The following is a 14,187-nucleotide window of genomic DNA, read 5'->3' on the forward strand; positions in this document are numbered from 1 at the left end:
CAATATTAAACCACTAATTCATTTTATTTTTTGTTGTCTTATTGAATATTTTAGTACCAACACATACATACATACATACATATGTACCTATAAAATAAGCGCAGGTGGGTATGAATCTATGTTTGTGTCTCTTGAAACACCATACTATTTGTACTTAGTCAGTAGCTTGCCCTCAATTGCATTTAGATACAAAATTATTAGAACACAAATGTATATATATGTACGCATATGGATATATACCGATACCTATAAATTTAACAATACGTGCAAGTATATAATAGCGCAAACATACATATGTATGTACTATTGTAATTACAGTAGAAGTGCACACTAATGCATGTAAACATGTATGTATATATGTTGCAGTATACCCCAACCTACTTAACGACTACTACAAGCCCAACTAGTTCGGCCACCCTCCATTTTCCCATACTAGCAACTAGTTGTTTTATGGTTTGATGTCCCACACACATCAATGAGAAATCTACCAATTGATGTTTAGGGTGTTAAAATCGTTGGAATGAAATAAGTAAACATTGTATAATAATTGATACAAGTAAGACCTATTTCGGGTTAGTTTGTTTTGAATTCCAAAATCCTAGTTGTTAATTTCTGGTGTTCACGTGCATTCAGTAATATTATTATGCTAGTGGTCAAATTTGTGCATAATAATGGGAGGGGGTTCATTACACCTCCGTGAAAGCATATGTATGTATGTGCATATGTACATATATGTATGTCTATGTAAAGGATTGAGATACAGGTGTGCACATTATGTGTGTATGCATTTTATTGTTTTTTGTTAATTTTAGTTGAAAGCATAAAATATACTTGCATTAGATTTATATGTATTTGGTAAATTATTAACTGAGATTTCATTTTATTTACTAGGAGTACCGGTTATCCAAATGGACTCTTAGATCGCTTAGATAAAATCTGGATTCAATTCAACAATTTGATGTTTCTCTTGTTTATGCGTATTCCGATACACAAATATTAAACCTTCTTATATTGAATTACCCAAGAAAATTCCGTTAGTAGTACATAGTAATGTATAAGCTATACATGCGATTTATTAGAAGACTTAAGGGATCGTCTCAGTGTGAAATTTTCGAAAAATCATTCTCTTAAATTTTGAAATCGAAATTCAAATTATCACGGTCGCTACAGCGTTTCCTGTAGAAAGGGAACAGAGTGGGGAACATACCAACTCTTTGTTTTTCTCAGAATGGTCTTTTTTAAAACGGTTTCCACTCTCAAAGGAAGAGTTTTGAAGATATCTAATTCCGATTTGGAGAGAACATGTCTAATGTCATTGGCTATCGCGTTATGAAAGCTTCTATTCCTTTTTAATCTTCCTATTTTTTTCTACGAAAAACTGTCGAAAATACTTATTGTTCCATTTTGTCAAATTTAAAAACAAAAAAGCTTTCATAGCGCGACAGCGACTTTTCTACAAATTAACAATCTTTTTGAATCGTGGACATCGTACAGGACTTTTTATTCGCGTGTCATTTCAACAATTTTTTTAATCTAATTTTTTTATACACCCTATAAATAAACATAAAAAAAATATTTTGTACTCCTCATGAATGTAATTATTTAAAAAAAAATCGGACCGATTAATTAATTACAATATTTAAAAGAAATCACGAAGCCGTAAGCTTAACTTAAGCTTTCATTTTACTTACATGTGGTAGTAAATCATCCTAACTTTACACCCACGTGGAAAGTTTTTAAGTATACGTATGTATTTTATTTTTGCTGAATATAATTCTGAATAATCTAAAATACAAGTAAAAGTTCTGACTTGCTGAATAGAAATATGGTTACAGCAATTAAGATTCTGCTTGAGAAAGTACTATTTCCGAATGTTAGATGCCCTCGTCGTTATAGGAATATAAACATCATTTATCATTTGCCTTAGGAGAAATCTACCACACTTTAATATTTTTGAAGTGATTTCTAAATTATACCTGGATATTTCATAATGATATATATAGAACCCCGAATGTCGGATTGGAAGTGGATTTGCTTGAAATTTACTCAGAAGTGAATTGCAGAACCTCCCTGAATATGTACAATATACAAACATATGAATATGCCTGCATGTGAAAATTTCCCTTGACACGAACCTTCATGCATTACCTGCTTTACCTACCGTTATTGTTGCGACTCATTTAAGAAATATCGTTAATCTAGACACTCCATGCTAGCTGAATGGCACCAGAACCGGAAATTGAAGCGATGGTGTTACTTGTTCTTTATTAATTGCTTTAAGAATAGAAGAATAGAAAAGGAGTAAGAGGGAAATGTGTAGTGATATGGATTTACTACCTTCTTAAAGATAGAAGATAGAGAATGTTTGTAGCAATTGCCAACAGGCGATCGCAAACCTATATTTATCAAACAATGTAGGGAACTGTACGCCAACATACATATGTATGTATACACATGTACATATGTATGTATGTATATACAATTGTGCATATAAGTTGTTACCTCATTCATAACTGATAATGACACCTGATATACAAACATATATACTTACATATATACGTTAGTCATTTATCAACCAGTTGCATTATCAATTATGTGCAAATGCGTTTGAATGTGTGAATTTGTTGGTCTGATTTGCCTCCGTCGAACTGATTAAAATACGCGAATGCCTCCTTGGATGCTTTACATTGAAACATTTTCAGTACCGCAACTACACAATAACGTGATACGTGATAAGGGGGTGATACCAGTGCTGAATTTTGTGTGAAGCTTTGACCATTTTGTGCGTCCCATCAGTTTTCGCCTCAGTCTTCCAAGCACCGCTGGCAAGCGCAGTTCATTTAGATTTAACAAATTGAATTCAATTGTGATATATAGTACTTGTACAAACAAATCAGCAAACTACAAACGACTATTTGTACCTGTGCCCATTAGAAATCTACTATAAAGGAAAGCACCGAGGCTGTTTATATTTGAAAATAAGAGGAATCATCCGTTACACAAATAAATTCTCAAGGTATATATGTATGTGATAATATTTTTATTTTCGGGTCCAGTTGTAGATGAATAATAAATGATATACATATATTCTAGACAAAGAGTAAAAAGTTGTATAGGGATTTTTCGAAGTGAAGTAATATTTTAACCAATTACATTTATTTTACGCTAAGCACACTTAAGTTAGATACACAAATTGTTGCAAAAAACTGACTACAATTTAAAAATAATCAAACAATATAACCAAACTTGTTTTGCTTTTGGCAGCATGAAAATTAATTTGTAATCTTATCTGGTATTCAAATTACGTACTTCCCTTTAACTAGCAATCACTTCAATGTTAATGGTGTACTTGTGCTCATGTCTCAACATTGAGGATTTAATTATTGAGTTCTGTTTTATATTGTGTGTTCTGATATCATATTTCTTTACTCTTTGTGCTGTTCCTTTAAGGAAAAGTTCTACTATGGCAGATAAATACGTATATGTAAGTACATTCATATGCATGTAAATATATGAATTTGCTTGATTGTTTGTTCAAAACCAATAACTCATTACTTTCTTACCACTTTCACAAACGCATTTAAGGCAAAAGATAAATTGTCTTACATTTACTTGCTAGAAATAGATTTTCTTCAATTACTAATTTATATTGTTCGATTAAGATGTGATATTGGACTCCTAAACTACTGTTCTTGAAAGCAATTTTTGTTACGTTAGGATGATAATATAATATGTTATTATTTGCTATATGAATATGACGTGCATGTGTAGTCCATAGCGGTGTATATCTACTAAATACTTGCATTAGGGGGGCCTATTAAGAGATTAAAAACAAATTTAAGATAAAGAAATTTTATAATTTGTACTATCTACGCATATATACGCATATGTATGTACTTAAGACCTGAAGAATATTTAATCAGCTTCGTATCAATGTATACATATACATAAGTGCAGCTGTATGGTCTAATCTAAAGTTTTACTCAGTTTTTTTCTGCACCAAAGAAAGTACATATGCCATACATACTTACATTCATGCCTATTTTTATACATTCTTGCAAGTCACTTATTTGTGTATTGATAATGTTTGTTAATGAATCTCAAAGATACAACTTTGTACTTATGATGTTGCAAACAAAGAATATGGATTGTTACTTAGCCGGTTAGATTAATTAAATGTTAATCGATAGTTGTGAAATTTTTAATTTGCAGAAAATGTCCGTACCGGAAATAGAGGACCTGAAAAGTGTGGTACAGCCGCATCTAGCTGGCGGTGAGTTGCAGTCGTATAGCACTCGTTATCTCACCAAGCCAGGCGACAACTATGGCAGCTGCATGCTGGCCATAGCTGCTAAAATTAAGAGACCAAATGGGCTCATCGAGGAACTGCCTTTAATTGCGAAATTGCCTCCTGTGACGAACGATTTATACTGGCAAATATTTCAACCGGAACGCACTTGTATTACTGAGAACAAAATGTACGAGATTGTAGTACCAGAAATACATCTATTGCAACTTGAAGCTGGCTTATCCCAGGATAAATTGTTTGATGGTCTTCCCGCTTACTATGGAAGTCGAATATCACTTGATCCAAATGCTACCAAAGTTGACAGAGATGCTGTTCTAGTGCAGGAAAATCTCCAGCTGTCTGGCTATAGAGCTGGCAATCGTCACAAAATGTTCGATTACGTTCATGCGAAACTCGTCTTGGAATATATGGCACAGTATCATGCACTACCTATAGCTTTGCGTATTAAAAAGCCAGAGTTATTCGCAAGAACCATACGCCCATACTTCAACCGCTTCAACATGAATACCACAATGGGCGATGAAATGAAAAACGAAATGCGTAGCGTGAGTATTTTTATCAATGGCCTGCATTTCACCTCAGAAACTATTGAAATAAACTTAAAAAAAAAATCTGTTTCTCAAGGAATTACGTGAAGATCTGCAATTGGCCACTAACAATAATGAAGAAGCGATCAATGAAATTCTAGAGAGGTTTCAAGTCTATGATAAATGGTTGGAACAATCAGAAGCTGTCGATGGATTATATACCAGCTTGGTACACTGCGATTTGTGGATAAACAACATCATGTTTAAATATGGTATACAACTAATATTCAAAATGCAATTTTTTTTGTAATCTGTTACATTTTATAAATGAAAATGTATTTTTCTTTTTGTTTTTTAATAGACGACAGCGATCAACCCACGCAGTTAAAATTTGTAGACTTTCAAATAGCACAATATGAGTCCTGTGCGCACGATATTATATTTTTCCTCTTCTCCAGCGTCGATTCCGCCGTGCTTGAAGATAATTTCGAGAGTTTCTTGAAAATTTATTATGACGCTTTTATACATAATCTGGAAGAAATGCAAATCAATACTGATGATTACTCCTATGAAGGGTAGGTATATATGTATATACGAAGGCATGGCCTGCCGAGCGGTAAGCACCGCTTGAGAAAGCTTTTTCCCAAAAGCCGAAATGTCTTCAAAACTCTCAGCAACATTAACATATTTCTAATAAAATTTGTACTAATTTTATTAATTAGATTTTTGAACGAAGTGCGACGTGTGGGCCCAATTGAAATTCCACATCCGATTTTTATGACAAAAGTTATTTTAGCAGACAACAGCACACTTCCGGAAGATTTCAAGGATCTAGATATGACTATTTTAAGTAAAAATCGTGGACTGCACACGATTACTAAACGAATGGAAGATGTTTTGCGGCTGGCGAAAAAATTTAAAATGATTTAACAATGTATAGAATAGGAGTATTATCTTTGCAAAGATTTATTTATTCAGTCTAAGCTAAAGTATCGCAGATATATGAGAAATAATTACATTTTATTTATTTGGTTTTATTCTCTAATGCTGCAAGAATGTTGACTTTGCCTACCGAAAAGACATAAGAGACTTCGATGCTTCTGCTCCAAACGAACCTACGGTACAAAGTTGCGTTCACCTTTTCAACCAAAATTGCCGGGCTTATTACCGAATATAGATTTATGAGTGAAAAATAGCCGATGTATAATTGTATACCGCAGATTACTTCTCACTAAAGATCAACGCAAATTTAATAAAAATTGCTATATATTTCTCAACATAACCTTCATTTAGCTTAATACATATGGCCCAGCGATTAAAAATACGGGTTTATAGTTTTATTTAATTCTATATCATGTTTAAAATGTTGTCCTAAACTCTCAAGTTGGTCCGAATAATAGTTTTGGAGATATTCCATGATCTTAATGACATTTTTATAGAGGTCATCAAGACATTGTTAACAAAGATTTTTTGTTCAATAACAACTAATTAAAAAACTCGAGACCAAATATAAATTCTTTTTAAAAACTCCTGGCAAAAATAAAATTTTCATTTTGTTTGTTTTTCCTCCATAAGAAGTTTTGCTGTGAACGCAAATATCTAGAAGGTGCAGGTTCGACAATGGACATTTCAACCGGGGATGAAGATTTAACTACTTAATTCAACTTTAATTATTATTTCCCTCATTCTTTACAATTTTTTCATATAATTTAATTAATTTTATTTGTATTACTCTTATTTTCCTTGATATGTAGATATGCCAAAGAACATCTGTGGCGTGGTGCTGTGGTGTAATTTGCTTATCGAACTTGAGCTTTTCGATGTTTCCTCATAACAATTTGCATTTTAGTACAACTAACATTTGCGCCTTCGTATTCGTTAACATTCTCTGTTTGCGCTTTATATATTTAATAACATTCTCTGCCTAAAAGTATGCTTTCCAGTTATTTTATTCCAAATAGATTATCAGCAGAGAATGTTAACTGATCGACAGATATAAGAGCTGTTAAAGTTCTTTCACATTATGGACGATGTTTATAACCATTCCTTGATCAATTTAAAACATATTTGATCGAATGTTAAAACACGTAAAGCAACGAAGAACGAATAGAGCTAGTCGTTATGTTTAACCAGTACTATAATAATTTAGTATGTTTGTCTCCCGATTTTTTCCTTTTGTCCCTAGCTCTCCCATTAACAATGCCACACATAGTGTCCTCTGAGGTAGATGTAAAGGAACTTCCACACCGTTTTTGCTTTCGCTCCTTGTGCAAATCCGCAAAATTATATTAAAAACAAATTAATTATGTATCAATACAACTGTTTTTAAATAATTTATACTATTAACGCAAAAATGACAAACAAGAAAACGCCGCAATCTCATATAATCATCTATAAGTTATAGATAACCCCTTATGTTTGACTGATTAATGATGATTTGATGTCAGACAGATAGAATTACTAAGAACCTCCACTCGAAAAGTGTAATTGCGAACGCACTCATAGTCGAGTGTGGCGAACTAGGGGATCAAGTTAACTGATAAGCTTGTTGGACAGTTTTTAAACTCTCGCAATATGTTGCTACAGTATAGCAGTTTTGTGCACCTAACGGTTGTTTGTATCACCAAACTGATACATATGTAAATGACAAAAGACGAGGCGAGTTGAAATGCGATTGATTGTTTGTCAAGAGATGAAGAAGGCTTGAAAAAACTACAACTACATATGTACTTATGTTACTTGACACCCAAGTGCGGTTGGTACTACAGATGGTCGTAATCGTGCGTAAAGTGTCGTTACTAAGCACTCAATTAAGCTAGAAAATGTGGTACAGGAGAGCACAGTAGCCCCGTAGGCTAAAAAAATTATTAAGTGGGCGCGGCCACGCCCCTAAATGATTTGTAAATACATATCTTCCAAACCGCTAAAGCTAAAGCAGTCAAACTTGGTGAGAAGAAGTCTTTTTGGTTGACTTTTTACGCATCTATCAGGAAATATGTAAGAAATCTTAAGAAAATTCGGATAGCCTCTTTCTAACAACAGTCTATCTTCATGGCTGTGATTGTGAATAATGGATGCAACACGTCTTACTTTTAGTAAAAATATTTACCATATCACTTTATCTTGCGTAAAAAATGTTCGGTTACACCCAAACGAAGTCCTTCCTTACTAGCTATACAAACATTTGTGTGTAAAAATGTAAGCAAACGCAATTTATTGCCAATGACAATGAAGTCAAGTAATGTTAATGCCTCAGTTTATCAAACCGAAGTCAAATATGTACTTCAATAAGAATACATACATACATTCCTAAATACATAAGAACTTATCTAACCATATGTATAACAGTATTGAAACACATAATAATTAAGATTTTCATTCACCCGCTGCATGTAAGCATACGGTTGCTTCTCAAAGGCAAGAGAATTGGAAGCCATAAAATCGCTTAACAATCCTTACTATTTTTTGAAAATTGGGTAAATTGCTGGTATTTTCATAGCTTCGCTTATGCTTGTTTGTAAAAAAGTTCGTATGTATGTATGTATGTATATACATATATTCATGTATTATACATAAGTATATATACGGAAATTGTCCCTCCTTGGGCATGATCGAATTTCGCAAAACCAGAGTTTTCTTCGGATCATAAGGACTGAGTAATCGTTCAAAAGTAGCACAGAGCTTTTTGCATCCGCTTATAACAAATAATGCCAAATACTCACAACATACATATGTATATACCATTACAAAACAACCAGACTAAGTGTAAATACATATATTCATAAAATTTAAATATTTTTCCAGTGCATCATATTAAAGAAGAAAGAGTATGCCTTATCTCTGATATGTGCGAGGTGCTCTTAAAGTCTGTCAAGCAGAATGTGAGTTTTGGAATTAAGTGTCCATACTTTTTAAACGTTGTTTTGGTATACAAACTCTTTGCACTTTATTATGCTCATTCAGACACCACCCTATTATTGTCCAGTATTCAAAAACTCAAATCCTGATTTTCTTCATATGTTTTAGCTTGAGACAAATAAGGAAAACAGAACACAGCAGTTATGCCAGGATTTTAATCAATTCTTTCCGATTTTCATTTTCTTAATAAAACATTTATTTTGTTGTAAGCGAATATATAACCTAATAATAGACGACTGTAAAAAGCTTTTATTTATGGTTTCTTTTCCTTGAGGTCAACAGCAGAAAAGAAAACGCATTCGCTTTAGTTTCAACCCATACTCTATATATGTACATACATATGTTTATTACAACTAATTACTAATTGATTTAATTCAAAGGCATAATATAAATATGTATGCGAAATATAAAAATATATCATGTATACCCAGATACATATGTATATTAGTATGTACATATGTATATATTTTGACCTTATCTTTCAAGCCAAGAATTATTCGAAATGGGAAACAAACATGTTTACTTGTTTATCTGAAATGTCTTCAGTACTTACATAAATACATACATATTTATTTGTTTGCATGTTTGTAAAAAAGTGTGTATGTTTATTTCGTGGCGGCTGAAGCGATCGGCTACTATGCGTTATGCGATTACACACATAGACAAAAGTGTTCGTGATTATGCTTATTTCTCGTTTATAGGCAATGGCAAGACTATTGAAAGAACATCTTACTAGTTTTTAACAGATATTAAAATATTTTTTTATTTAAGCACAGTAAAATTTATTATATTTTAAGATGCTTATAAGAACAACCCTAAAAATTTGTATTTTTATTACGTCTAGAAACACTTGGAACTAATCTTATGTGAACCAGTAAGGGTTTAATGGGGACTACAAATAAATTAATTCGTGCACTGAATTCATCATATTAAAGTAGATATGGTGCGAATATCGTACGAAATGAGAATATTTGCACTTACATATCTCTGTGCATATACATATGTATGTATATTGAATTGAAGTCTGTCATAAACAAATATGAATATAATATATAAGTACGCTATATATATGAATATCGAAATATGTACGAATATGTCTTATTTGTAAGTGTTTATATGTCTTCGGTGGTTTAGTCTTGGTCTAACAAACAGAATAACAAGAGGCGAATTCGAAAGCACAACAAAGAGGCGGAAATGTTATTCATATTCACTTTGCTTGGGTTCAATGGCATGTGAAAGTGAAAATGCATAGAACCTAGGAAGATACGTATGTACTTACTAATACTTTCATATGTAACGGGTGATTTTTTTGAGGTTAGGATTTTCATGCATTAGTATTTGACAGATCACGTGGGATTTCAGACATGGTGTCAAAGAGAAAGATGCTCAGTATGCTTTGACATTTCATCATGAATAGACTTACTAACGAGCAACGCTTGCAAATCATTGAATTTTATTACCAAAATCAGTGTTCGGTTCGAAATGTGTTTCGCGCTTTACGTCCGATTTATGATGAGGCTCATTTCTGGTTGAATGGCTACGTAAATAAGCAAAATTGCCGCATTTGGGGTGAAGAGCAACCAGAAGCCGTTCAAGAACTGCCCATGCATCCCGAAAAATGCACTGTTTGGTGTGGTTTGTACGCTGGTGGAATCATTGGACCGTATTTTTTCAAAGATGCTGTTGGACGCAACGTTACGGTGAATGGCGATCGCTATCGTTCGATGCTAACAAACTTTTTGTTGCCAAAAATGGAAGAACTGAACTTGGTTGACATGTGGTTTCAACAAGATGGCGCTACATGCCACACAGCTCGCGATTCTATGGCCATTTTGAGGGAAAACTTCGGACAACAATTCATCTCAAGAAATGGACCCGTAAGTTGGCCACCAAGATCATGCGATTTAACGCCTTTAGACTATTTTTTGTGGGGCTACGTCAAGTCTAAAGTCTACAGAAATAAGCCAGCAACTATTCCAGCTTTGGAAGACAACATTTCCGAAGAAATTCGGGCTATTCCGGCCGAAATGCTCGAAAAAGTTGCCCAAAATTGGACTTTCCGAATGGACCACCTAAGACGCAGCCGCGGTCAACATTTAAATGAAATTATCTTCAAAAAGTAAATGTCATGAACCAATCTAACGTTTCAAATAAAGAACCGATGAGATTTTGCAAATTTTATGCGTTTTTTTTTTTTTAAAAAGTTATCAAGCTCTTAAAAAATCACCCTTTACATGTGTTAATACATTATATTGAACAAGTCTTTAAATGTATGTGCATACATACATATGTCTTGTACAGAACTTCATACATATGCAGATGCCTACGTACACATGTTTTAATTGATTGCAGTCAGCAACAACAAAAACTTTAGATATAATACGTTTCTGTTTTGATTGCGATTTTAGTACGAACATTTAAAGAAAACAATGTAATTGATACTGTGACATAAAATATGCATGCGATAATTCGCATATACATAAGTACATATGTACATATATGGACATATTTACATATTTATATTTATAAAACACATTCATTCGAATAGTTTTCATACATACGAATGTGTGGTATGCGCATACAAATTTATGTATGTATGTACATATAGTGGGAATAAAATTTGCTGATTATAATATTTTACAGTCATAACTTTGTGTACGTATGTATGCATGTATGAACGTACATGTGTTAATCGGAATAAAGTCAACACGAGCAGGTTTTAAAAACAACAATATTTACCACACAATATGATAATAAAGTTGTTTAGCTGGCTTTGTTTGAAAATATGCAATATTATGCACCTAGGCTCCATATGCAAATGCATACATACTTATGCCCTTGTATACATATTATACATATGCACATACTATGTATATACACAAAAACTTCTGTGTTCGCAGTTATGAATGCATATGTATGAACTGGTAGCTATAAAGACCAATAAAATTAAATAGCTTACCTTCTTTCTATCAAGAGCTATGTTTCGATTTCCTTTACCACTCGGATCAATATTTGAGGAGGCTATAAAGCTCTTCTCTGATAATACTTGAGAGTGGTAGACTCTCCCGGCATTGCTAAGATTGAATGTTTTCATGGCATGGAAAAATACTAAAACCTTAACTTGCCAAGATTATTGAATCATGTGACCTTTTGTGGGATATTGAAGTTCCCACAAGCCTTAGGACATCATAATGTGAATTGGACTTCATATTTCATATGGAATGTGATTGCTTATGGAGTATTCAATGATCTACGTGGAGTACTCGCACTTTTTGCATGGTATTGTGAATACATACTGTATGTACGCACTACATATATGTATGTATGTGTGAATGCGGTGTAACAAATGTGGAAGTTGTTCATATCGTTCACATCAAGGCTGTTATTGACATTTAAACATTTGTTTCCATTTAGCTGCTTTAAGTATATTTTACATACAGTGGCTTATGTATATGACTATGTAAAATAAATGTATGTCTATCTTATGTATTACATACATATGTACAGCTGCTGGCAGCTAATTAGAAACGCTCTTTTTTTAAAGGTGGTCAATGAGTAAAATAATAAAATGCTTTGATTATTTTTCGCTTAATTCAAAATAACCCAGCCAACCACGGCTACCCGCTTGTGACAAATATTTCAATACAACTACACATTTTTTCTCTTTGCACTAACACCAACGCACATTTTAGGGTTATTTTTTGTTGTATGATCACATGTATACGTACGTGAGTGGGTTAAATATTCGGTCGGCCTAAGACACACTCTATATGTTTATCCCCTCGTTTACCACCATGTTACCCACTGATTTTACCCGCTGATGGTTTGCAGGGAAGTAGCGTTTCTATTAGCTGTCTACAGCTGTATATATCTAATTATATAAGTATATGCATACATATGTGTAAATACATATATCTGACTTATTTGCCTATTTATTCAGTTCGATTTTTAATTCAAATGTATACATACCATATGTAGTACGTATATGAAAGCTATATATCTCTTTACATATGCATATCAAAGCAGTTGTCCGCAAGCCGACATAAAATTAGCGAGCCTAAGGTTTACATAGTGAACTGCATTATTATTCTTTTATTGTATGTTTGTAAGTTTAACTCATTAATAGTAATGATTAAGCAAGAACAAAACCACCTCATGAATGTACTGTTTGCGACGCAGAGAAAATTTAGTATTTCATTTGGCTCACTGTTCTACGAAGCTCCTTTCCTCAGGCTCACGGTCAGATACGTTTACGTTTTCTAATTAGTTCAAGAGCTTGGATCTAGGTCTCTACTATTGATATTTATAACTGGTAATGTCAAGAAGGTAACAAGTATTATTCAAAGTTATTCAATAACGGAGTTCTCGCAGTTTCTCTCCCAAAAAAAATAATTGGATTTTTATTTTATTAAAGTAGTAACGTTACGGCCACATCGGACACTGGGGATCAGAAGTCAATCATATTTTGTTATATTACTTTTGGTTCTCAACATAACACGAGTTGACAATGTGATTCTGTTCCGCTAAGTTGATATTATATATTGTAAATTTTTTGTCTACACCTTATTCGTTTGTTGATATTTGCCTATTTGGCACGCAAACAGACTTTACTCTTTCATCGCATATCGAGTAAACATACATACATCTGTATGTATAAGTAGTTGCTCGAGGAAATTCGTACTAAAAATACCACTTTTATTTTATTATTTAATTTATGTATTTCAAATGCTCACGCAGGCTCAGCTGATTTAGAGAGCATTTTGATATATACATATGTAGTTATATACGTACATAAATACATATGAACACACGTGGGTGAAAACACTGGGAAAAGACAATGAGACTTAAAAATTAAATAACAATAAAAAAAAACAGAAAACATCAACTTATTATAAGTTTATATGCGCATATATATACATACATACATATAGATCATATGTACATATGTATGTACCTTCTCTTTGATATTTGAAATTGCAGATTTTTACAAAATAAAGACATGTTTTTCGAAGGAAAGTTTTAGAAATAGTATTGTCGATCGACACGTATTTATGTACAAACATACATAGTACATATTTCCAAAAAAAGTTGGAAGGCTGAGTTTGATATATACAAGTACATAAATAAATTTGAAAACTGTGTTTTTGGTCATTAACTTCAAATGATTTCTACGGCATTATATTACTCACCTTTATACCACCAACCAAATCATCGAAATCTAATGAAGTGGAATTAAAGCTTTGGGGAGTCGAATATGCCATAAATATTTATTTAACATTTACAGATAAAGCATATGTATAATAATTCACCGATTTTCAATATCGGAATTAGTAACTGTTGGAATATATTAGAGCAACAAACAACAAAAAATAGTGATGATTTGCATAGCTACTATATGGATGTTACGAAATTGATGTTGCTTGCTGATTATTA

At 32.8% G+C, this 14,187-nt stretch overlaps 1 protein-coding gene across 2 annotated transcripts; it reads left to right on the forward strand.

The window, feature by feature from the left end:
- Positions 1-2,737: 2,737 nt before the first annotated feature.
- Positions 2,738-5,859, forward strand: LOC105229305 (uncharacterized). Of its 2 annotated transcripts, none has more exons than XM_011209494.4 (5): positions 2,738-3,016; positions 4,213-4,854; positions 4,934-5,108; positions 5,198-5,411; positions 5,559-5,859. In XM_011209494.4, the coding sequence occupies exons 2-5, from the start codon at positions 4,216-4,218 to the stop codon at positions 5,764-5,766; spliced, it is 1,236 nt and encodes a 411-aa protein (XP_011207796.1). In that variant the 5' UTR covers positions 2,738-3,016; positions 4,213-4,215; the 3' UTR covers positions 5,767-5,859. The 2 variants fall into 2 exon arrangements, with proteins under 2 accessions (XP_011207796.1, XP_049317347.1); XM_049461390.1 differs by lacking the exon at positions 2,738-3,016 and adding an exon at positions 3,357-3,484.
- The last annotated feature ends 8,328 nt before the right edge of the window (positions 5,860-14,187 follow it).

This window comes from Bactrocera dorsalis, unplaced genomic scaffold, assembly GCF_023373825.1.
Source record: "Bactrocera dorsalis isolate Fly_Bdor unplaced genomic scaffold, ASM2337382v1 BdCtg029, whole genome shotgun sequence".
Lineage (NCBI taxonomy): Eukaryota > Metazoa > Arthropoda > Insecta > Diptera > Tephritidae > Bactrocera > Bactrocera dorsalis.